At 46.0% G+C, this 26,843-nt stretch overlaps 1 protein-coding gene across 1 annotated transcript in view; it reads left to right on the plus strand.

The window, feature by feature from the left end:
• Nucleotides 1-26,282, plus strand: part of NOX5 (NADPH oxidase 5) — a 75,279-nt gene extending 48,997 nt beyond the window's left edge. Inside the window, exons 5-18 of the mRNA XM_083184395.1 lie at nucleotides 874-1,084; nucleotides 1,225-1,459; nucleotides 6,528-6,681; nucleotides 8,675-8,850; nucleotides 9,814-9,996; nucleotides 10,126-10,258; nucleotides 10,359-10,495; nucleotides 13,322-13,465; nucleotides 16,773-16,805; nucleotides 18,308-18,432; nucleotides 20,183-20,267; nucleotides 20,543-20,642; nucleotides 25,626-25,792; nucleotides 25,902-26,282. Coding sequence (XP_083040521.1) covers nucleotides 874-1,084; nucleotides 1,225-1,459; nucleotides 6,528-6,681; nucleotides 8,675-8,850; nucleotides 9,814-9,996; nucleotides 10,126-10,258; nucleotides 10,359-10,495; nucleotides 13,322-13,465; nucleotides 16,773-16,805; nucleotides 18,308-18,432; nucleotides 20,183-20,267; nucleotides 20,543-20,642; nucleotides 25,626-25,792; nucleotides 25,902-26,033 — 2,015 coding nt within the window. The 3' untranslated portion in view covers nucleotides 26,034-26,282. The remainder of the gene's footprint in view (nucleotides 1-873; nucleotides 1,085-1,224; nucleotides 1,460-6,527; nucleotides 6,682-8,674; nucleotides 8,851-9,813; nucleotides 9,997-10,125; nucleotides 10,259-10,358; nucleotides 10,496-13,321; nucleotides 13,466-16,772; nucleotides 16,806-18,307; nucleotides 18,433-20,182; nucleotides 20,268-20,542; nucleotides 20,643-25,625; nucleotides 25,793-25,901) is intronic.
• Nucleotides 26,283-26,843: the final 561 nt, after the last annotated feature.

Raw genomic sequence — 26,843 nt, forward strand, 5'->3', positions numbered from 1 at the left:
TCACTATTATAATCTAACTCCATGCCCTAGTGGATGGTAGGGCATGAAATACCGACTGTCGGCACATGTCGGCTCAAAAAACAGTGAAAAAAACAATGTCGACCTTTTGACTGTCGACCTAGACACTGTCGACCTAATGACAGCGTCGTCCTAATGGCATGTCAACCTAATGACATGTCAACCTAATGGTATGTCGACCTAATGGTATGTCGACCTAAAAGCATGTCGACCTATTGAGTTGTCGAACTAATGGTGTCGACCTAATGGCTGTCTATCTTCTTGTTGTAGACAAATAGCCCGGATACCTTATTAAGAATGTGGTACTTGTCGGGGGGGGGCGGAGGAGGGCGCCTGCGCCTCTGTCCGCCAGCAGTGCCGCTTCTCCCCTACACACACACACCACAGCCAACTCTTAGTACCAGCAGTGCCGCTTCTCTTACCGCATCTTGACTCTCGCTGCCCTCTAAACTCTTCTAAATCCTAATTGTCCTCAGCACCTGATGTGTCTGGATTAAAAGAGGTTCAGGACCATCAGGTGCAGGAAAATTGGTGTTGCGGCTGTTTAATACATCGCTGTGTAGGGCACATTTTAGAATGAGCGTAATTGCTTACAGTTAAAATTTTAAATTTGAGCCCAGCGGTCTGTAGTTCACTGGTCAAGAGTAACTATGACCCACAAATAATGATTATTCAGTTGTGTGCATGTATGTGTATATACAGTATATATATGACAGATGTCAGAATGTAAAAATAATGTATATAACAAATTCATACAATTTTAAAAAACTTCAATTTGGGTAAAACTTTATTTGTCTTCTTGAGTAAATCCTGGTTCCATGCTAACAGCTGTAATATAAATTGTTGTTAACTCAGGTAGTGGTTCTATTGACCCAGATGAGCTGCGTACAGTTCTGAAGTCTTGTCTGCTGGAGAACGCCATATCACTGCCGGAGGAGAAACTCGATGACTTGACTCTTATACTTTTCCAGTCCGCTGACCAGGACAACAGTGGATCCATCACATTCCAGGAACTAAAGGAACAACTGGAGCGTTTCCCAGAAGTCATGGAGAACCTAACAATAAGGTGGACTTTCTAACTGGACCAGCAACCCAAATTCACTACAATAATTCATATATTTCCATTAAAAACCCACTAGAATCAACATATCATTTATAGTAGAAATATAAAATATATATTAAACTTTACTCTCATTTTCTACTCAGTGCTGCCAACTGGCTGAAGCCTCCGACCACAGAAAAAAAAAGTCACACCCCTCGCTACCTGACTCCAACCTACTGGCACAACAATCGCAGCAAGCTTCTGTTCATGGGTTCCTACTGCTGTGTCAGTGTATTGCTCTTTACCCTGGCAGCTGTCAGTCATTCCATGCTTGGGGGCTGGATCATGGTGGCCAAGGGTTGTGGCCAGTGCCTGAACTTCAACTGCATGTTTATTGTGGTAGGTGGCTGATTCACTGGCTGCATTATTCACTGTTGGCCCCAACTCAATATGTATCCCTTCTTATAGATTATTCTTTTTCTTTTAAATTATCTATTTTTAAATTGTTTCAAGATTTATAGCAATTTTTGTGTGGTGGAAAAGGGGGAAGATGAGATTTATGCACAAGGTACACTGAATGTTTTGCTTATATTAGATTTCTAAATATATTGAATTCCACAATATGAAAAAAAAAAAAAATCAAAGATACCACTGTATCTATCTTTTAGGTGGAGGTGCTCCCTAGAGATAAAGTGTAGCCAAGGGGAAAGAAAGAACTATCTTTTTGAGGGGCACAACGTATAGAATTAAAATATAACTTTTATTTGGTTCTACATATAAAATTGTTAGGAGCCAACTATTAGAACATATACACATCTACATACACATACAACAAAGAACATAGGCATCCATTCACCTTCTCCGCTGCTGTCTGCAGAGTACTGCCGACAGCAGCAGAGGCTGTGTGTGCCCCCCATCCAACCTGGGGACGCTGCGGTCCGCAGGTTGGGATTCCCTCATTGATGTAACTGTAGTTCTAATCGCACCGTGTTTATGTTGTGCCTGCAATGCGATGTGATGCGATGTGTGTCCCCGTGGTACAATATTCATAGTACAAACAGTATGTGCAGCAAGTACTTTTTGCACTAGATTGCATCGCACATCGCATCACTTTTGTAGTACATTGCGATGCGATTCGATATACCTAAAACATTAGGTGACTATATACTATTTAAAAAAAAAAGTTAAAATCGCATCGTACCGCATCGCACAGTACAAATTACACATCGCATACAGTGGCAAAATCGCACAGCATTGTAAAGTACAAAACGCATCGCACACTACTATTGCAACTATTGGCCCTGGCATTTTGAGCACACAGGCCCACCTGTGTGCTCAAAAGGAGGGTGTGGTCTAATGGAAAGAAGGCGTGGCATCACAAAGGTTTGTGGTATTACACATTATACTACACACCATAATGCCCTTTACACATTTTAATACCCATGACACACAATTGTATCCTCATTACACCGCATGTAGTGTCCCAAATTGATATAACACCACATAGTAGTGATACATATCATATTAAATTACATAGTAGTACTCAATACACACAGTAGCATTGCCACTTACACAAATAATGCACATACTGCAGTAGCCTTTCCAAATTGTTCATACCTCCATATCTGCAGTATCCACAAACCCTTACCCTCCTCAAAGCACTCCCTCACTATTACACCTCTCACAATGACCCCTTTCACAACACCTCATCATCATTACCCCCTCACATCACCCAGCACCCTTACCCTCCTCACAACACTTACTCGCCATTACCCTCCTCACAGCACCCCCTTACCCTAACCCTCCTTACAGCACTCCCTCCCATTTCCCTCCTCACAGTACCCCCTCACAACACTGATCCCTCATATCAGTGGCGTAACTACTGTAAGGCAGCCCCAGCTGTCGCTTGGGGGAGCAATCAGCAGCGGGGTCTGTGTGGGCGCCGGCACCCGCTCGACACACTGACATGCTGCTGCCTGCCTCTGCCCACTGGCTGAGTACTAGAGGCGAGTCAGCCGCAGCGCGGGTACGGCCTTGGCAGAGACGACAAATCCCCCCACTGATTCAATTGACTGTACACAGATCTGGCTATTGGCTACTGTGTACAGGGTGGGCGCGGATGGGCGTGCTAGGGCGGCCTGGGATTCGTTGGAGCCAAGGGAAGCAGCAGTGTCTGCTGGTCACTCTTCCTCTCTCCTGCTTCAGCTTCTCCGTTATGCACGTGATGTCATCACATCACATGCTGGGGAAACACGCTGGAGAGGAGCCGTGGGGGGGGGCTTGGGCGCCACAAACTTTTTTGGCAGGGGGGAGCAAATTTTATAGTCACGCCACTGCCTCATATCCTCCTCACAGCACTCCCTCAATCCTTACACTCTTTACAGTACCCCATAATCCTCCTCACTGGACCCCCTAACCCTCCTTACAGGACCCCTCACCTTTACCCTCCTCAGAATACCCCCCTCCTCCTCCCCTCAGCAGTGCATCAACACCCTCTTACAAACTGACCTGATGCTGGCTTGCAGGGTTTGATGTGCTGGCTGATGTGCTGGGGCTGGCCTGGCTGTTGTGTTGTCTGTCCCTCCCTGCTGCTCCAATCAATGTTTAATTCTGTGCAGCACAGGCAGGCAGCTCTGTGAGAGTGGGACGGGCGGGTCAGGTGCATTGCGTGACTTACGCTGCACCTGCAATGCCGTACTGGGAAACGTAATCTGTGAGCGCCAGGGCTGGATTTTGTGGGTCCCGGCTGCCAGGCCTTTGGCCCCTCTTCCCCCAAAGGAAGGAAGAAATCCCGGCAATAGCACCACCACCACTGCCGACAGCACAATCTTCTCCTCCGCTCCTCTCACTTGCCGCTTATGCTGCTTTCCACCGCAAAACCTGCTTACACCAGGTATTTAAAACATTTTTTTAAACGGGTCAGAGCAAGTTTAACCCCTTTCACATCGCATCTAAATACCAGGTCTAAAGCAGGTTTGCGGTGTGAAAGCAGCAATAATCCCGTTTCAATGCCGTTTTTTTTTGTGTCCCTTTTGCCCTGTATAGCTGGTGGCCGGCGTGTGGTGTCCGAGCTGTAGGGCGCGTCCTCCTCTCTCTCTGTCCCACACACAGGTGCCTGTGTGTAAAGGGTCCCAGTGTAACAGGGCTTTGTTGGGGTTAGAAGTTGGGCTATGCCTGTTTGCCGAGTTCCTCTCTCACTCGCAGTATACAGAGTGTGACGTCCTCACTAGCAGTCTATAGATACATGCCCAGCAATGCACGGGACTCCTCCTCTGTACACTGCACAGCAACAGCTCCCAAGTCAGGTACGGCAGGGAGCCAGGCATACACTAGCATCACAATCAGCATTAAAATATATTATTAACTGCCAGCACCATCTACCTGGGCAGCGCAGGGAAGGGATAGCGCTGGCTGGCAGGGGGTCCCTGCAGTGTATGTTAGCTCAGTGGCAGGGTCCCTGCAGCGGATGGGAACTACTAGTTCCTATCCACTGCAGGGACCCCGCCACTGAGCTAACATACACTGCAGGGACCCCCTGCCCCCAGTACGATCACTCCCTTCCCTGCGCTGCCCAGGAGCGGGGGGGGGGGGGGGGGGAATACCGTTTCAGACCTGTTGAGACACCAAAAAAAATGGGTTTGAAGTGGGTAGGACCCTGCTTATTTACCGTTTCCAAAAAACGTTTGTTTTTTTTTAAGGTAAAATCACTCTGTGCCTGTCAGACCGCACATATTACCATTTTAAAATGGTTAAAAATCAGCAAAATACCATTTTTTTAGTGCAGTCGGAAAGGGGCATTAGGGTGCTGATCATCTGCAAAGCTGTGGGAGGCGGGAACAGGCACCCGGGAGATACCAAGTAAGTAAGGAGTGGGCGCCTCACTATGCGGCATATGCCTGTCATCATTTGGAGGTGCCTGTGCACCCCCAGCACCCCCCACCTCCCCGTGCGCATGACTATGCTGTCAGTCATGCTGCTCCGGTTCCCCCGCCCTGTCTGTCATTCTACTCTGGATTCCCAGCCCACTATACTGCTCCCCCCTTAATGCTCGGCGCGCTACTCCTCTGGCTCGCACTCAGTGCATATTAGTGTTAATAATAAAAAAACACAAACATGTGCAGGGGATTGATTGCTGTCCCTTGGGGCCACCCCAAGCCGCAGTTCTACTGCTGAAAGTTATGAGAACAACTGCCTGCACAAAATCGGCCCACAAGGCCGTCGGCCCTTCTGGCATTTGGCAGAAGTGTCAGATGGCCAGTCCGTCCCTGCGTGTATGCTGTATGGGCACTTTTAGTTAATGAAGGATGTGTGACAAATCCTTAGGTTTATCATACTATTGCATTAAATCAGGACACTCATAAATTACACAGATTCTGTGCCTTAAGGTGCCCATAAACGTTGCGATAGTAGAGTGTGATGCGTTTTGTACTTTACTATGGTGCTGTGCGATTTTGCCGCTGTATGCGATGCGATGTGATGTGGAATTTGTACAGTGCGATGCGGTGCGATTTTAACCTTTTTTTTAATAGTATATAGTCACCTAAAGTTTTAGGTATGTCGTATCACATCGCAAGGAACTACAAAAGTGTTGCCATGCGATGTAGTACAAAAAGTACTGCCTGTCATACTTTTTGTACTATACAATATTGCACTCGTGGGTATGCACATTGCATCGCATTCCCGCAGTAACACGGTGCGATAATCGCAACGTGTATGGGCACCTTAACTAATGTCAGGCCTGCAATTCAGGTATAAGTGGGAGGTATGGTAAGCCTACCACTGCTGTGTATTTGAATGGCGTTTCGGTGGTATACAAAGCCACTGGTGTGTGCAGCATTAGCATATTTTTGTGCTTTAGCGGTGTACAACTCCATGGCAGTGAATGCTTCAGCATACAGCATACCTCCCATCTTTGACTGCACGAAAGGAGGGAAGGCCTGTGTGCGAAATTGGCACGTGCGAAATTTTTGGGGGCATGCCCTAGCAACAAGGGGGCATGGCATATGGTAGTGGCACTCCTTCAAGGCCACGACCCCGGGGGGGTTTTGCAGCTGTGGTGGCATGGCCAGAGATCTGAAAAGATGCTGGTCATGCCCCCAGCCCCTTTGTCTACCCGAATAGATGCTGTCCATTCACCGCTGCTAAGCTGAGCAGCAGGGGAGACTTCCAACTGGCCCCCCACCAAGGGGCTCAGTCGTCCCTGGGATGGTCCCGCAAAACGGGGTGGTCCCATGAAAATCAGGACAGTTGGGAGGTATGGCATACAGTTCATGTCTGAATCAGATTCATAGTGATGGGACTTCTTTGCTAGTTCTAATACTGTAGCTTATTCATCACAGTCTGGTGCATTAGGCCATATTTAGTTACTCATCGATTAGGCAAAATGATATGACTTATGATTAACATTCAGTGGTTACAGACACCAAGAACTACTCTCCTTGTGTCTAATGCTGTCTTATGTCTACAGATCTTGATGCTTCGGCGCTGTCTCACGTGGCTGCGCACTACGTTTGTTGTGCATTTCCTTCCATTGGATCACAACATCATCCTACATGAGCTGGTTGGATTTGCAATATTTGTTCTTACTCTTGTTCATACAGCCGCCCACGTGATAAATTTCAGTAAGTATTAGGCCAATGTAAAAGATTAGGGATGAACAAAATAACTCTTATCGGGGAATATTTGCCTCATTTTAGTGTAGAATAAGGTTTCTCAGGTTTTAACTGGCCTAAAGTGTTTGAAACGGAATTGCCAGGATCCCCAAGAGATCTATCACGCCCTAGTAGGGGGTGTGGGCAAGCTTGTGGGGGCATGGGCACATCAGAATCTGCGAGCCACTATTAAGGAGATCTACACCGTCCTGCAAGGCTCAGGTATCTAGTAACCATTAATTCTCTACACCCCTGGACATTTCTGCTACCATTTGTGTGCACTCATAGCATTGTTGGAGTAACGGTGGCATATTGTGACTGCAACATCTCACATTTTGCCTCACACCCCCAGAGAATTGAAGTGTCCCCAAGTGTCACGAGGACATATTTCTCACATTGCCCACAAATGACTTCGCAGTTGAAAATAAATTGAACTAGAACAACTGTCTATTCATGCAGCGTTGCCACGTATAATGATAGAAGAAATAACTTTGAAGTGAAAGTACAATGGGCCTTATTCTAGTTCACTCTTTCTGACAAAATCCTTCTTAGATGGACAAAACCATGTGCACTGCAGGGGGGCAGATGTAAAATGTGCAGAGAGAATTAGATTTGGGTGAGTTCTTTTGTTTCTGTGCAGCGTAAATACTCACTGCTTTATTTTTACACTGCAATATAGATCTCACTTTGAAGTAAAACCCCACCCAAATCTTATTCTCTCTGCACATCTGCCCCACCTGCAGTGCACATGGTTTTGTCCATCTAAGAAGGATTTTGTCAGAAAGAGTGAACTAGAATAGGGCCCAATGTGACTAGGGCCCCGATTCAGACCTGTTCTCTGTACTTCGCAGTATGAGCGGTTATCGGATTGCCACGCACAGTACGCAGTGTGTATGTGCAAGCTGTCTGTACAAAGATAGCCAGTGAAGGATAGCCTTTGCTGGCTGCTCGCAGGGTGATTGACACTTTGTGGCCCTTTGGGGGTGGTAACCAGACATTCCTCGGACGTCAGAAGGGAGCAGGGCCGCCGACAGGGGGGTGCTGTGGGTACAGCTGTCTTGGCCTCTGGAGGGGCCCGGGCAGCTGCCCACAGCAACAGCGGCATGGTGCCACCCACATGGCCGCACTCCGCCTCCCCCACCCGGCGGACCCCCAGCCAGGCACACACAATACACAGTGCAATCTACAGAGCACTGAGCCTAGGACACAGAGGGCCTCGGCGCTCTGCAGGCTGCACTGTGCAGTGAGGCGTGCAGGAACAAGGGCGATGCCGTGTCGCTGCAACTAGGTAAGTAATGGTACTTGGGGGGGCATAATGGTACTAGGGGGGGCGTAATGGTACTCAGGAGGGGGCGTAATGGTACTCAGGAGGGGGCGTAATGGTACTCGGGGGGGGGGGCGTATTGGTACTCAGGAGGGGGCGTAATGGTACTCGGGGGGGGGGGGGGGGCGTAATGGTACTCGGTACTAATGGTAATGATACTAATGGTACTCGGGGGGGGGGGCGGACTGAAGGTCAGTCCCAGGCCCCACGATTCCTAGTAGAGGCCCTGGGAGGGAGTGCCATTGACATCATCAGCGGGCTCCTTCTCCCATGGCAGCGTGTGACGGCCTTTACCTGCTCTCTGAAAACTTGCGGGTCTGAATCGGGCCCTATATAGCAGGAACTTTAGACCTCTGTTATGTAACTCATTCAGCCACGAAATCTACTTCATTCAAGCTCAGCCACAAAAGCCACTTCATTTGATTACAGTGACAAATGTAGCTTTATTCGATGTTGAGCATCGAAATTCGCTTAATTTTTGTGTCCTACACATCGTCACTCATGTCTGCTCCATTTCTTTGTTATCCCACATAATTTTTTAAGTATGACATCAACATGTTTTGGAGGTAGATGCCATATTGGTGTATTCCTAAATTGGCATTGCTGTGTACACAGTTGACACCTGTTTTGTCCTTCTAGTAAACAAGGCCATAAATCCAGGTTCTTATACTTTTTGGGAATATCTCCTCACACTGCAGCCTGGCATTGGCTGGGTGTATGGAAGTGCGTCCATCACAGGAATACTGCTGCAGGTCCTCATTTGCCTGGTGCTTGTGGGCTCCAGCACATTTGTCAGGAAGGGAGGACATTTTGAGGTAGGTATAGCATACAACACACAACATCATAGCTCTGCAAGTAATTTAGCTAGTATAAATGATGATGAACTACATATGTGTGACCGGCGGTCGAAAAACCATCAGCAGCAGCCTGAATAGAGAATCTCTAATGGAGCTAGGTAAATATACCTTCCCTCTGCCCCCAGTCCCCTAACCCTACCCTTCCCAGCCTAATGCCTAATCCTTAAGCCCTCAACGCTGGAACCTAACCGGCTCCATTATTGCTGGCTGTTGGGGTGCCAACTGTCAGTAATCAGGCGTTCGCATCTCCGGTGATGTCAGGATTCTGGTGCTGGCATTTGGACCCATGGTGATTTAGGAATCAGACGAATTTTACATTCTTTAAAAAATATGTTTTATAGGATACACAAATATACCACTTGGAATGGAGCGGAAGGCCCCAGTTAGCTATTATCTTAGTTATGCCGTATACAGGACACATGCTAACACTTTCATGTCACATGATAAAATAACACTTTGTAACATTGTATAATGGCTTTTAGATACACGACAGTAACTTGTTCCATGTTATCCATGCGAATGTATAACTCCTCATACAAGTGCAGATGTGCTAAGCCATGGAGAGAGATAACCTACCAATCAATTAACCAACCAGTTCTTGTCATTTTTCAAACACATCCTGTAACCTGGCAGTTAGGAGCTGATTAGTTGGTACTTTATCTCTCTTTACTTCATCACTCTCTGGGGCTTAGTACATCTGTCTGCAGTACCATGCTATCTCTCTACATGATGGAGATGAAGTGATACTGTGTCGCCATCTTTCCTAGGAGACAGCTCTCTGCACTCTGATTGGTGATTAGTTTCAGGCATTTGCCAATCAGCATCTGTGGAAATGTTGACACTCTTATTGATGGATGAATGAATGAATTGCCAGAGGTAGATACGGTCATACTTAAGTCACATGATACGTCTCTGCCTCAGGTATTTTACTGGACGCACTTGTCTTACATCTTGATCTGGATTCTGTTGTTCCTCCACACTCCTAAATTCTGGAAGTGGTTTCTGGCTCCGGGACTCCTATTCGTGCTGGAGAAAGTGTTTGGAGTGGCAGCATCACGTATGGGGGGATTGTACATCATAGAGGTGAACTTGTTACCCTCAAAGGTACATTCACTATGCTCATGTAATTCTTTCTCTATTTCTTATAAAAAATACTGTATTTCCATTGATTTTATAAATATATTACTACTCTTTACTAAATATATTACAACTCTTTCATCCGTTTACATCAAGGTGACTCATCTTGTTATTAAGAGGCCCCCATCCTTTCAGTACAAGCCTGGTGACTATGTGTACCTGAACATACCTGTTATTGCCAAGTATGAATGGCACCCATTTACCATCAGCAGCGCTCCTGAGCAAGCAGGTGAGAGAGCCGACCATGACTGACGCTAATGTCATGCACTTATTATCCCAACCATGGCTCCGGCCTGCTGCATTCCCTCATAAATGTGTCTCTCCTACAGACACTCTGTGGCTGCACGTCCGCTCACTGGGGCAATGGACAAACAGAGTGTATGAATACTTCTGTGTTCCAGAGAATGCTAAGGAGCATGGGACAAAGAGACTGGCCCGGAATCTGAAGAAGAGGCACCAAAGCCAGGTGAGAACAATCTGTAAACTGTACATATAGATTAGACCACATTATATAGAGGCTCCATTTTTGGTTATCTTTTTCTTATAACAGCTGTATTTTATTTGTATCTAATTACATATGACAGATTGTGACTGTAAAGAGTTCAAGGGTAATCACCTGTTGTCATGTCGGCAGACCAGCTACCCACATACCGAGCGACCAATCCAAGGAAGTATACACACTTACCGAGCAGAAGCTTGACTTGGTGGTCAAGACACCCAGTTGGGCCTGCACAGCTATAATGTCAGCTGACCCAACAACCCCGACCCCCTGCAAGGGAACCACCTGTATACACAGTCATTTGCGTTGATATATCTGAAGATGAGCACTCTTTGTCAATGGCTCACGATACGCCGGCTGTTCACTCAAACATCTTATAGGTTACGACACCCCACTTTCGCTGCTTCCTAAGGCAGAGTGACTGTTTTATTACGTTTTTTTTATTCATGAATTGTTATTATTAATGTTCTTTTCGTTGATTTATTGTTATTATTGTAATTATTTATTGTGATTACCGTGATTTAATTATTTAATATGATTTTTAATGATTATTTATTAAGTAAATTCAAGTTACCTGTTAACACATGTCATCATTACTGTGTCAGATGTATGGGTAATTGTGTATTATCTGGGCGCCCGATTTTTTCATCGCAAGTTGAAAAATTGCGTCGCATCGCATCACATACAATCATATCGCATGCGATGCGAGGCGACGCGATTGGACACGATTTTTAATCGTACAGGCACCCAGATGCCGGATTCCTATGCCCCCCCAGACCCGATTTTTGATTGTACACCCACCCTGATGGGTGATTGCTATGTTAAATGGCCCCCCATTGTTAACGTCACCCCCACTATCAACGCCAACCCGAAGCGTGGCGAGCGCAGCGAGCCCGCGAGGTGGTACGCGTCCTCCGACCTTTTCAAACCCCCACTATCCACATCGGCGTGGAGTTAAGCCCGAAGCATGGCGAGGGAACACGGAATACATGTGAAATAATACGCCACACTATATAAAATCAACTCCACGCCGACGTGGATAGTGGGGGTATGAAAAGGTCGGAGGACGCGTACCGCCGCCCCTCGCGGGCTCGCTGCGCTCGCCACGCTTCGGGTCTGGAGCATTTAACATTGTAATCAGGCATCAGGGTGCCTGTACAATGTAATATCGGGTATAATCGCGTGGCATTGCATCGCATGCCACTAGTTAAGGCATGCAATGCAACGCAATATTTAAATTGTACACTCCTCCCGGGAAAGGCTCAAAATCGGGTACAATCGAATCGCATCACATGCCTTAACTAGTGGCATGCGATGCAATATATCGGGCGCCCAGATAATACACAAGTACCGATGTATGATATGGCAGGTGTTAATGTGTTCCTAAAACAACACCATTATCCACGTCAACCCGATGCACGACGAGCGCTGCGAGCCCCGCGAGGGGACGTGTTATGCGTCCTCCAGACCTTTTCATAACCCCACTATCCATGTTGGTGTGGAGTTGATTTTATATAGTGTGGCGCTCGCCACGCTTCGGGTTGACGTGGATAGTGGGGGTGTGGAAAATACCATTGCATCACATATACATATACACTGGGGGTTTTGTGGTAAATCGCAACGCACAAAAAAATTTCATGCGATCGCATTGGATTTTGAGTGTAATGCGATGCAATGCGATTCGAACTGCAGTCAGGGTGCAGTGAATAAATTAACTAGTGAGATTGCATCGCATCATAGCTCACAGCAGGAAAAGTGCATCGCATGGCACTAAAACATGTAATGCGATTTCATTACGCATATTAGCTCACTAAGAAAGTTGCGTAGGTGGACGCCGTACTAATACACAAGTACCAAACATATTTTGGAATTGCTCTGCTTGGAACTATGATCAGACTTGTATAATGTAGCCTTGCCTGTTAATCCATTTGCGTAGTCTTATTATAATGTCAATGCATGCAAAAGTAGGATTCGCAAACTACTAAAGTAATGTTCTCAGTTTGGCTACACTACACCTACAGAGGCATGATCACTGCAAACTGGTTATTGGGGGAGAATTAAACCCTTGTTTGAAAGATACAACTCCACATAAAAAAAACATACAGGGAAATACAATGGAGAATTTTCTCAGTGCAAACAATCAGCTTCGTTTTCATTTCATAGACTGTGATAATTTTGTCAGAAGCTGATTGATTGCTTTGGGCAAATTCACCACTTTATCACTTTCCATTTCATCATACATCTCCCTCATAGGGGGTTATTCAGACTTGATCGCTGCTCTGCTAATTTTCAGAGCCCTGCGATCAGGTAATCGCCAGCCAGCCAGACAGGCACTTACTCGGTAGCTGTGATAGAAACAGGCTGATCGGGGACGGAGCTGACGTCACATGACTTCCCAAGTTCAAACACCTGGGCACGTCTGTGCTTTCCCTGACACTCCCAGAAAACAGCTCGTTACCACTGACAAACGCCGGCTTTCTGTTAGTTAACTTTCGTACGGCCATCGATCAAAAAATATGAATATGTGCATGCATACTACGAGTCGTACGCATGCCCAGTCTATCGATTACCACCCAGCCTGAGAAATCGCAGCCGTGTGATCAAGTCTGAATAACACCCATAACTGACCGACATCCTTTACCGATATTGCGTGTGTACACTCAATTCAGTCATATGCAGCCACAGATAATATTGGTAACTATATCAGCCGTGGCCAGGACCGTCTAGTGTGTATGGGGAATTAAACATGAAGCACTTATTGACACTATTCCATTTCCAATTTACTCCGTTTAGGAACCTCTTTTCATCTCCAATGGGGCTATTGCCCATAACATGGATGACCAGGTTGAACTGACCTCATACAGACCACACAGAAGTCAGGCAGGAGAAGAGGTCTATGTCAGTTTGGAAGGAGGCCGAAGCACAGATGGTCAAGCCGTAAGAACATCAATCTTTCACGTAGCAATCAGCTAGTCAGCTAGTCTTTAATCACTGGCTGCCCATTCATTTGTATGGGGTATTTTTTCTATGTGCCCCCATCACCTGGCTTCCCCTACCCGTTCACCGCCCACTGCCTCGCTGCGTCCCCTGCCCGCCTCCAGGCTGCACATAACATTAACCAAATCTTATGTGCAGCCTGGATGTCTGCACATGCGATTTGGGTTGATTTCACGGCCCAATCCAGTGGCGGAACTACCGAGGGTGCAGGGGGTGCAGCTGCTATGGGGCCCAGTGGCTGGGGGGCCCTTCTGCAGCAAGCAGTCCCCTGCACCCTATGTAGTTTAAGTATTTTATTACAAAGCCGCCGCCTGCTTTAGCGCGCCTCCACCACACTGACAAGTGAGGAGCCAGGTGGGGGTTGCGCCATGCTGCACTGTTAAATAGGAGTCAGACGAGAGGTCAGGTGGCATCGTGCGGACACGGAGGCGGCTGGGGTTGGTGCTGTGCACTGACTGCAGAAGGAGCTGGAGGAGGGTTCTGTCCCTGGGTGGAAGAAGCCCGAACACGGAGAGTAGAAGGAGTGATGCGCACGGAGCCTGCAGGTGCCCGCCCCGCATCCTACTTGGCAGACTGGCCTGCACTGCCAGCTCAGTGTGTGGCCGGGACAGAAAATAAGGGAGAAGATGCAATATGATTATATTGAGGTAATACGTTTAAAATGTTTTATCTATTGTGTATTTTTTTTTATTTTTGTTAATGTGTTTATCAGGCTGTGACTATTGGCGTAGTTTGTAAGGGGCATTACGGTGTGCTGCATAATGTGTATGGGGCCTTGCGGTGTGTCGCATAATGTGTAAGGGTATTACGGTGTGTTCTATATTGTGTAATGGCCATTGCGGTGTGTTGCATAATGTATAAGGGTATTGCGATGTGTCGCATATTGTGTAAGGGTATTGCGGTGTGTCACAATTTGTGTGAGGGGCATTACAGTGTGTTGCATAATGTGTAAAGGGCACTGTGGTGTGTCGCATAATGTGTAAGGGTCTTACAGTGTGTCGCAAAATGTGTAAGGGGCATTGCGATGTGTTGCATAATGTGTATGGGTGCTTGTGGTCTGTAGCATATTCTGTAAGGGGCATTACAGTGTGTCGCATAATGTGTAATGGGCATTTCCGGGGGGGCATTATAAATTTTGCTATGGGGCCCACAAATTTCTTGTTACGCCTCTGGCCCGATCCATCCTAGAGTGGCCTTTAGAAAGATCTGTCTTGGTGTTCGTTTCCTTTTTTCAGATCATGGCCCTAATTGAGACCTGATCGCTGTGGCATGATTTAGTAGCGTCCTGCTATTAGATAGCCACTGCAAAGTCTGAGTCAAATCCCGCCCCGTGCAACCCAGCAAATTGCTTTACATGGCTTGTGAAAAGTAACTGGATCGGCGATGATTTCCACACTGTGTGCAGTCTGTGCGTAGCCCAGGACTTAAGGCCCCCAAACACGCTGCGATAGCAGCGTGCAATGCGATGCATTATCGTCAGGATCGCATCACAACGCATGCGATTTGCTTGCAATGCGATCTGCGGGCAGTACAAAAAGTATGTGCAGCACATACTTTTTGTACTGTGCGATGTGAGGCCCATTGGGGTGCTCATAGCATCGCACGCTGTATCGCACGCTGTATGGGGGCTGTTTCTCGGCATCTGTGATAGAAGCAGTTGGATTGGGGCCAAAGCTGATGTCACATGACTTCCCCTCAAATGCTTGGGCACATCTGCGTTTTTGCTGACACTCCCAGAAAATGTCCGATTACCATCCCCCGAACGCCGGCTTCCTGTCAATGAACATGCGTACGACCAGCATTCAAAACATTTGCAGGGTTTTATTGCGGGGCTGCTTCGCGCATGCTCGCTACAATCAATACGCATATGTAGTCCATCGATAATCACTCACCCAGTGAATTTGCAGCCATGTGATCAGGTCTAAATTAGGCCCCATGTTCTGTATAGTAATATAATATCTCAATAGGTGCTGTAGGGTTCCTGGCATTCCCAACCACGGTCCTCAAGGCACACCAACAGTGCAGGTTTTCTAGATGTCCAGGCTTGAGCACAGGTGACTTAATTAGTATCTGAGGGATTCTGATTAAACCATCTGTGCTGAAGCCTGGATATCACTAAAACCTGCACTGTTGGTGTGCCTTGAGGACCGTGGTTGGGAATGCCTGGTCTACACCATTAATGTACTCTGAACGGAGCTGCATGAATAATCTCCTCTACCACAAGATAAATTCATACTAAAATATTATTCATAAGATAATTGTAATAACGGGTTTCCTGTGGTTGTTTTTCATATGTTTACATATAATTTAAACATGATCCCTCCCATCCCTTTTATGGGCCTAATTCAGCATGGATCTCTAATTAGAGAACAGGCAATGGACTGTGAGCAGAAAGCAGCTGCCCAGACAGAAAGAAAAATCGCCCCTTGCTAAATTGCAAATCCAGTGCAAATAGTAAGTACAGCTGGAGCACCTCTCAGCCAGCACTGGGAATTGCCTTATTCCCTTAGCTGGCGATCGCTGGTGATGAGACGTTCCATCTGACGGGGACGTGCGGGCATCTCGCACGCAAGCGCGTCCCAGTCACTCTACGGTGGGGAGTGGAATCCGTGGCCACACACGAGGCGCGCGAACGTCTCTTGTGTGCTTGACTCCTTCCAGCAGATGGCTGCGGATGACTCCAACCGGGAGCTGCTCCATCTGTACTTACAGATCCATTTGCAAAATACTAACCATCAAACAGTTTTTTCCATTTGCGCTAGTCTAGGACTTCCACCAGTGTACCCAAGAATCAGGCTGGAAGTGGTCATCACTGATGTCAGAGAACCACCCGAAAAGCGCCTGTGTACCCTTGCGTTTTTACACACCCAGAAAAGGCCATATTTTGCCCCCTAAATGCTAACTGTAGCTACTCTGTGACTTCTATGCGTACGGATATTATTTTGCTAATTGATCCTGCGCATGCGCAATGGGAACACTGCGCATATCCAGTCATTTGATAATCGCTCGATTTGCTAATTTTGTTATTAGCGTGCCATGCTGAATAAGGTCCAATGTTACTGTATGTATCTCAAAATATAAATAATATTTGTGCCACAACCTTATTTACTGGCCAAGTCAGTAAAATGACAGCCATGTAGCAGCCATACCACTGGTCTTTATGTTTCGTCTAATTCAAGCTTGTAATTATTTAGCTTTCATGTATTGCTAATTTCTGTATTTCATTTTGTTGAAAATCCAATTTCAGGTTAAGGAAAGCCACCAGTTGTGTAATATAAAGGTAAATATCCTGACATTACAGTCAAACACATTTTTACATACTGTGAATATTAATATTCCTTTACCACGTTGTTTAGTAAATTATATTGAATAATAATTACTATTTTTTTTTTTAATATAAATGTTATTAGTGAAATGCCAGAATAAAAAACAAGGACGAAGGAAACCATGAAGAACCTACGCAGAGGTTCCTAAACAGATTCTTGTGCTCAAAGAATCTAATACAGAGGCATCACTATCATTTTAATTATAAAATTGAAGAAAAGGAAAAGAGCTGAAAGATATTAGAGAACTAGAGGATGGAAAACAGAGGAGAATAGGAGATTTTAGTGGGAAGCAATATCCTACAGAAAACATAATAAGATCTAGCAAAGGAGAGTAAGTGGGTGAGCGAGAAAGGGAAAGGAATATTAGGAGAAGTGGAGAGCTGAGAAATTAAGGAAAAGAGGGGGGGGGGGGAGAGGGTGGAGTCCCACCCGACTGGCCTATACAAGGTCAACAAAACATCAAAAAGGGAAGTTAACGGGTAAGAGCCTTTTTTCTTATAGGAAGGCTGGGGGTACGTTAAATTGACTGGTCCAAGGTTCCCAGATCTTAATAAACTTTTTGGAAGAGCATTTCAAGATGCTGGTGATGTACTCCATCGAATGGATATGCCAAATCTTAGCGGTAACTTCAGCCAGGGATGGGATTGCTGAAGATTTCCAATGACCCGCTATACAGGTTCTGTCTGCTAAATTACTATTAAAGGAACCCAGTGTATGCCCCCCAACCCTCTGCTAGTTCTCTTGTTCTGCTACATTCACTGCTCTGACCTTCCCAGCCCACTGCTCCATCCTGCCTCATCCCCACTCCAACTCACCCACCCACCTTCTCAACCCCAAATATATGAATGTATGCACTTTTTTGCAAGCATGGTCTCATCAGCGGCAATGTCAGTCTGGGAACAAATTGCTAATACCGGTTTCCGACCACAGATGCAGGGTCGCATCGGGACTTTGAAATGGTTCAGTCCCATCAGCGAACCGGCAATATTGCTGGTTCGCTGATGTCATGTGGGGGCACGGTGGAGTGTCGCCGCGTCATCGGGGGGTGGGGGAGGAGGCAGCGCTTAGATCTGGCGCTGCTCCAAGTGCTGCCTCCTCCATAGAGTGCATGGGAAATGGGTCTCTCGACTCGATTAACCTGTTCACACTGTACAGCAACACGGCAATGAACCGGTAAGAACCCTTCTTTTTACCCAGTTTGTATTGCCCTGTTGCTATCGGTTAGCTGTAACCGGTAACCCCTTCCACATGGCACCAAATACCAGGTCAAATCGGCAAGAAACCAGCATTAACCCGGTAATTAGGTGCGATGTGAAAGGGGTATAAGTGTGTACCCAAGTTTTATTTTGGCATAAAAGCTGTGGCTGCTCTACCTGATTCACTGTATCTGAACATTAGTTATATAGGTGCAATGTCTACAGAATGTTTCTGTTTCTTGTTTCATACTGGATCGCAGTGTTATATTGATGGACCATTTGGAACTCCGACTCGGCGGATCTTCACATCAGACCACGCGGTGCTGATTGGAGCAGGGATAGGAATCACCCCATTTGCCTCAATCCTTCAGAGCATCATGTACAGGTTCATATGGTCCATTGTCCATTGACACAGAAGGAGGGGGATTCCAGTATGAATAGCTGCCTCTGTAGGATACTATGTGTAACAGATGGATGGCGCATACAGTACAAGGACACAGAGCATTTACTGTATTTTCTATTTCATTCAGTCATGTGCTTAGCATGATGGTTATTTCTAAGACAGTACATTATGCGCTGGATGGGGGGGAATCAACATATAATAATCTACTTGTAAAAGTACAAAATGTGATTCATAAATTCACAAAATCTCCTTTATCTATGTACATACGAATGGCAAGATGTTATCAAAAGCTTGGTCTTGTATACCACAAATACAGTATGTAATTAAGACTCCACAAAATGAAATAAAGACAGTTACTTTGTCATGATCTTATATCTTAATGAATGTATAACAATTAGCTTATAAATTAGTAAAATCTAAGGTACTTGTGTATTATAGCGGCGCCCATCACATCGTATACCATAAGGCATACGATGGTATGCGATGCGATATTGCGCAATGTTGTACAATGGCATACAATTTTAAAATTGTATGACATTGTATATGGCATAGAATGCCATACAATGCGATGGGATGTGATTATAAATTGTATAAACACCCTAATGGGTGCTTACAATGTTAAATGCACCCCCACGCCACCCCTCACTATAAACGTGAACCCGAAGTGTGGCGAGCGCAGCGAGCCCGCGAGGGGCAGCGGTACGCGTCCTACGACCTTTTCATACACCCACTATCCATGTCGGCGTGGAGTTGATTTTATATAGTGTGGCGAGCGAAGCGAGCCACTGCGCCCGAAGCGTGCCGAGCGCAGCGCATAACTTCACACGTATACGCGTCCCCTCGCGGGGCTTGCTGCGCTCACCACACTATATAAAATCAACACCACGCCGACGTGGATAGTGGGGGTATGAAAAGGTCGTAGGACGCGTACCACCGCCCCTCGCGGGCTTGCTGCGCTCGCCACGCTTCGGGTTCACGTTTATAGTGGGGGGTGGCGTGGGGGTGCATTTTACATTGTAAGCACCCATAAGGGTGCTTAAAATCACCCATTAGGGTGCCTGTACAATTTTTAATCGAATAGTCGTGTAAAATCGCGTTGCATCGCATCGTATGCCATCGGTTGTATAGCATACGATGCGATGCGATAAAAACATCGCACAACCAACATCGGGGGCGCCGCTATAATACACAAGTACCAAATCTAAATATGATGAAGGAGTAGTCAAAGCCTGAGGGGGCCTGTACCTAACCTGTCCATTGCAGGCGTGTACTTTTATTGTGTGTAAAGGCAATCAGACATAGGCACATTCTTATGCAAAGTGTCAGCATCATTCTAAGTGCATGCTGGGTACAGAAGCTGACACAGCGGAGATTCACAACATTGTAGTCCACCAATCTACAATAAGTGACTCGCAATTAGAGATGAGCGGGTTCGGTTTTACTGAGATTTACTTGGGCCTTATCGCCAAATTATTGCAATTTCGGATTTTTCCAGTGGCTATCGGCTGTCAGGTGTTTTGGGTAGCCAATAAGATCCTACTTTGAGATCCAAGTAAAACCCTTTTATCTCTACTTGCAATGAGAATACAACTTTGATATTAAGCCACACAAGAACGTTAGTAATACATTTCAGCACAGCAGCAGGTAGTCTTTATATGTTTATGTGACAGATTCTTATAGGATATTTCTGTGTCTGTACTACACTATTATATAATGTATTCTGTATTACTAGATATCGGATGAGAAAACAGAACTGTCCCAACTGCAAATACTCCTGGTGCGAGGCACGGAAGGACAATGAGATGAAGCTCAGAAAGGTAGGCCCTTCACCACATATGTATAACTGTATAAAGTAGTATGCTACATGAACGGTTACAGATACTCGCAAGGGCAATAACAGGGGGAGTTGAATCCATGTATTGCAGTACACGTGAAGCTTAGCAATTTGCACCAAAGTGAAATAAATCATAATCCATTCTAAACACATATGAATGTACAACTGAGAAACATTAAAGTAGATATTGATTTGTTAGAGGTACGGACAAGACAATTTCCCAGCACGTTGTTAATGGTCATACATCATGTGTGGTAGGTGGACTTTATCTGGATAAACCGTGACCAGAAGTTTTTTGAGTGGTTTGTCAGCCTGTTAACCAAGCTGGAGATGGACCAAGCTGATGGGGAACTAGAGGGTATGTAACTGTCTCTTCCGCCACTTGGTCATTGTTTATTATTTGAAAATTGTATTAAGGGCTGTGCACTGCATACTTGCCTACTTTTAAAAACTAGTTTCAGGGAGAGGATAGTTGGTAATAGAATTTTGCACTGCGCCCATTGAGGAGGCGTGTCATGCTCCACCCAAAGGGCGTGTCTAGTTCCATATATGGAGAGATTGTGAAAAGAGACTGTGCATGTGGCACCTAGAAGCGTGGGTGTGTACTGCTACATCTGAGAGGAATCTTTTAAAATACACAAATATACAAATGTAGGTGAGCCCCAAAGCAGTTAGTAAGAGTTACTATACTTGATAAAGTGCTGGGAAATGGTGCTGATGATTCAATGTATCTATCCCTTATTCCTTTTTTTCCACAAAAATGTAACAGTGTAATGTGGGCTAGGTGAAATGAAGGAAATTGCTAGACTAATTAGGGAGAGAGGGAGATTGCTGCTATTTCAGGGAGCCTCCTGCGGAATGCAGGTGGGTAGGCAGCTATGGTGCACTGTGGAATAAAAGGTGCATCACTTATTACCCTCTACGCACCCTTTAAGAACATTACATTTTCTTCTAACATACTGTAGGTCTGTCATTGGACCTGAATAACTTGTGCAATCATGAACTCACATGAAAGGATGCAATGTCCCGCCAGGTTGTTTACACCGAAGTGAACATGTGGAGGCATGCCTCATCTCCATCTTCCCAATCCCACCCCAGCCCGGGTATATGTCTAGTGCTTCATAAGTGCTGTGCCATTAATAATCTGATTTGGAATTATATTTAGTTCCAAGTATAAATGTTCATAAAAATATTTAAAGTGCAAAAGGAAACTTTTTTAAAAAAATATTGAAGTTATTGTTGGAGGAGAGCGCTCTTTCCTGTCTCCTCTGAACCGCTGAGACCCCAACCGGAGTTGCATCACAGAACAACCTCCAATATGAGATATATATATATGGTTCATCCAGGCGTGTTCTAGCTCCATCCCACAGTGTGGAAGGATTTGCCCCTGTGTGTCTATTGAGTGGAGAGGGTAAATAATGCTTTCCAAAAGCCAATATATACTGCCACCGGTATACGGCCCCTAGGTCGACCACAGGAAGGTCGACATTCATAAGGTCAACCACAGAAGGTTGACAGGCCTTAGGTCTACACCCTCAAAAGGATGACATGGCTTTAGTTTGACAGGGTCATTAGGTCGACACAAGCATTAGGTCGACGTGGGGAAGGTCAACAGTTAAAAGCTCGACATGGGTATTTCACTTTTTTTTTTGAGCCGACCTGTGACGACAAGTGGTATTTTATGCCCTACCATCCACTAGTGCAGCGGTTCCCAACCTGGGGTACTACTACCCCTGGGGGTACTCTGCAGACCAGTTGGGGGTACTTGAAAATAATATTGGTAATGGCGGACAATGAAAAGGTCTTTTGATGGCTGAAGAAGACCCATTGCCATGGAGACAAACCATGTTGTGTCATATGCCTGACCAGCAATCCACTGGGAGCTTCCCATGCTGCCCTCAGACATCAGCAGTCATCTGCCCAGCACTGACAAAAGTGGAGGAAGCAGCGGCATTAATCCTACCGGTGTTAGCGGGAATCCTGGAGATAATACACAACCAGTGTCTAGACACAGAAGGGCATGATTCCTTGCTGTATACTACTCCTCCGCTCCTCCTTAATATAAGGACATGCATAGGGATCCGCATACCGCTAAGTGCTGTCCATATTTCAAAATGAGAGAAGGGGGTACTTATCAATGAAAAGTCTAATCAAGGGGTACGGGAGAGAAAAAAGGTTGGGAACCACTGCACTAGTGCAGCGGTGGGGAACCTCCGGCCTGCGGGCCGTAAACGGCCCCCGTAGGCAGCATCAATGGCCCGCCCTCCTGCCCACTGGCATGCTCTGGCTTCAAGGTAGGGGGAATTATCGCGAGAGGTCGTGAGATTTCGTGAGAGGAGTCTTTAGCAGCAGCCGAAGCTCAGCAGCAGCCGCAGCATGGGACGTGATGGGTGAAGCTGCCAGCCGTTGCCTGGGATATTATGCATATGGCCCCTGAAGGTTTGTTACATACTGTAAATGGCCCTTCTAATGATAAAGGTTCCCCACCCTTGCACTAGGGCTTGGAGGGAGAATAAAATAGTGTGCCGAGTGTAGAGAGGCATCGTACCCAAAGCATGGCGAGTGCAAGCGGTGCACCGATATGGCCTCCATTGCAACTGGAAATATCTCTGATGTATTATCAGTGTTAAGTGGCAGCTCACACCCATAAGACAGTGTCAATGTAAACTATCTACTGTAAGTACACCTCTAGTCATTATCATATACCAAATATATGTTAAATAAGTGTACTAATAGACTGATCTCAAATAAAATGATTTGCATAAAATGTAAAGATTAAAGAATAACTAAGCAATATATTTGTCTTCTTTCAGCTAATAAGTATAGTTTATTTATAGATTCTATCTATATTTTAGACATAAAGGCAGAGTTTAACTTTCACCCAGGGGATCAGAGGGGTAGTGGAACCAGGAACCAACTAGCCCAGCCTGGGATTGCCAGTAGGGTGTGACCACAATGGCATGGCAACACTTCACTGTGGCTAATATCTTCATAATGTACCCAATGTCTGCGCGCCTCTCAGAGTGCTCAGACTTGATAGTGAGATGTAACCATGCCCAGAGATTGCACAGCCTCCCTTCATGATGAGGTACAAATCTTTTACAAAGAGCATACAGTATGATAATGATGTGGGCACACACCACTTTGCCACAGCATCAGGGCACATAGTGTTCACCCATATGGTTAGCATATCTAGGGTTGCTACCACCTATCAGACACTACTCCGAACATTCCGGTAATTAAGACCGGAGTCCAGAGGGGTGGCGTTCCCAGATTATACAATGTCCAGGAATGCCATCCCTCCGGACTCTGGTCTTACTTACCAGACTGTGCGGAGTAATCCCGGACGGTTGGTAACCCTAAGCAGATCATGCATAAATTCCCAGTGTATATGCTCAGAAAAATACCATATTCAACTATGAGAATGCAGAGTCAAACTCATTCTGATGATCGCATCTACACTTACGGTGCAGTATGGTATAATTTCTGAATTTCTGTCTTCCTCCTCTGGGAGGGGGTGGTGCAGGGTGGGTGCTAAGAAAGCTGCAGGGAGGGTCTACATGATCACACACCCCCTGCTATACGATGCTAAGACTTTGCTATGCTTGCATGATTACATGATCCACCCCAACCCCAGAAAAGTGGGCACCCCTCCCTTATTCTGCCCTCCCGTATTCCTATTGAATTGTGCAGGATGGGGATAAACACAGTAAAATGATTTCAAACTCCCTCTCCAGAGACGTATTACAAAAACATTGCCCCAAAATAGATAGTAATAACAGTGTAAACGTTATACTAACTTTCAGCTTGAAGCCTTGTCAGAAATGTATCCAGACCATAATTACTAGCTACACCCCGCTGCACTGATCAATGTGAACTGAAGGGATGTGGCCTATATCCATCAGAATTATGTAGTGATGTACGGGTGACTGGGCACCTCTGCTTAGTAATGAGACTTTCAGGGATTCGGAATGTTTTATCGACAATGTCAGCATTCATGATATCGACATCATAATGTCAACATGTCAACATACATAGTATCGACACCTCATTATGAGCGTAACCCAAACCATAACATTTCTGTAGCTGACATTTCATATACCAATATTTTATCTGATGACATTTTCACTTTGTCTACGTTTTGCAGATGTCGACATGGTGCCAAGCCTTAATATTTCAACCATGTTGACATTATGACATTCCACATTATGGTGTCGTCCTTTTGACTGATAAATTTGCAAAAGCTGACATACTGGCTACATCCTGTTCTCCTCAGGGCTTCTCGCATTTGCTCAGTTACTCTCCAGTCAGTAGGCCAGTATGCAGTGCACTCTAGTAACACCTGGAGGATGATCCAGCCAATGAGCAGCTCTGACATGTGACTCAGTTGACAATTTACATCTGATGCTGGTGCTGTGCACCCAACCAATACTGAGAATGCCAACAGATTGCAATGCCTCGCACCCAACCAACAAAGTCATGCTAAGACTCTGTGGATTAAAAATATGATGGCAAATGAAAACACTACATAGCAATTGATAAAATTAGAATAAGTAAGTGCCCATTCCAGTCTCCTGCCACAACCCATGGTTTGGGTATTTAATAAAAATGTAGACTTTTGCTCCAGCAAAAATTGAGATAATTTTGAGTCTCATTCATTTTCCAGAATGGGATCATTGGGTTGACCAAATTTTGGTCGACAGTCATTAGGTCGACACCGTTGGGTCGACATCCTGGAAGGGGTCTAGGGCGACATGGGTCAAGGTCGACAGGGATCTAGGTCAACATGGGACAAGGTCGACAGGTGTCTAGGTCGACACATGCGTTAGGTCGACATGGGTTAGGTCGATAGTCAAAAGGTCGACATGGGGTTTTTAACATTTTTTTTTTACCCGAATATCGACATGGACACAGTTTTAAGTGCATCGCTACGCTCGGCACACTATTTTATTCTCCCACCACGCCCTAGTGGATGGTAGGGCATGAAATACCGCACTGTGTCGGCACATGTCGACTCAAAAAACAGTGAAAACCCGATATCCACTTTTTGACTGTCGACCGAACCCATGTCGACCTGACGCATGTGTCGACCTAGACACCTGTCGACCTTGTCACATGTTGACCTAGACCCCTGTCGACCTTCCAGTATGTCGACCCAATGGTGTCAATCTAATGACTGTTGACCATCTTATGGTGGACCCATCGACCGTATCCCCATTTTTCACATCACGAGTCCAAAAATGTCAAACATATTCTGATAACTGTAAACAAAATAACTAGATTTATATGTTACACGCATCTGAGTTTTTATTTGGAACACAATGCCTTGTCTCTGTCACAGGCAGATTTCTGGAGATGCATATGTATATGACGTCGGCTCTCAACAAGAATGACATGAAGGCCATCGGCCTACAGATGGCACTAGACCTTCTGGCCAAAAAGGAGGAAAGAGACTCTATTACAGGTCTGAGGACTCGTACACAGCCTGGGAGACCGGACTGGAATAAGGTATAATGAATAGCAAACTCCCCAGATGACACGTCTTATAACACACAATTGTTTGTTTTTGCTATTTTTGGTGATTCATAAAATAAAAAGATATTTTGTTTCTGTTTAGGTGTTCCAGAAAATAGAAAGGGAGAACAAAGGCAAGGTGCAGGTGTTCTTCTGTGGGTCTCCGGTCCTGGCTAAAACCATTAAGGCTCATTGTGAACAGTTCAACTTCAAATTTTTTAAGGAAAATTTCTAGTGTTGGGTGACGGGTCTCTACTAGGGCGGTGATAAAACAACAGCATAGGAGCAATGACTGATGCCCTCAGATATCATAGTCATTAAACACAGATGTTAGAGCTGCAGATTACTTTGTATTTATGGAATAAAACAATTATGGGTACTCTTTACCTAGAACGGCGCCCGCGATTGGCATCGCGGGCGTCGGGGGTAAAAAATCGCGGGCATCGTGGGTACATAAAAAACGGGTGCGACGCGATGCCCGCGATTTTCCCATAGGGATCAATGTTAAAACTGTGATTGGACGCGATTTTACTGTTAAATGCCTCAATGCCCGCGATTTGGCCATAGGAAACAATGTTAAATGGGCCACAGAGCCCTAATAGTGCCCATGAACTGTGAAATGGCCCCCACAATTGTTAACGCCACCCCACGATCAACGTCAACCCGAAGCGTGGTGAGCGCAGCGAGCCCGCGAGGGGCGGCGGTACGCGTCCTCCGACCTTTTCATACCCCCACTATCCACGTCGGCGTGGAGTTGAGAATAGAATAGTGTGGCGAGCGCAGCGAGCCCGAAGCGTGGCGAGCGCACGCGGATACCTTCACAGGTAAACGCGTCCCTTCGCGGGCTTCACAGGTGTCCGCATCGCCATGGACACCTGGGAAGCCCGCGAGGGGACGCGTATAACTGTGAAGGTATCCGCGTCCCCTCGCTGTGCTCGCCACGCTTCGGGCTCGGTGGCTCGCTGCGCTCGCCACACTATTCTATTCTCAACTCCACGCTGACGTGGATAGTGGGGGTATGAAAAGGTCGGAGGACGCGTACCGC

Source organism: Crinia signifera, chromosome 4 (assembly GCF_055691185.1).
Source record: "Crinia signifera chromosome 4, ASM5569118v1, whole genome shotgun sequence".
Classification (NCBI taxonomy): domain Eukaryota; kingdom Metazoa; phylum Chordata; class Amphibia; order Anura; family Myobatrachidae; genus Crinia; species Crinia signifera.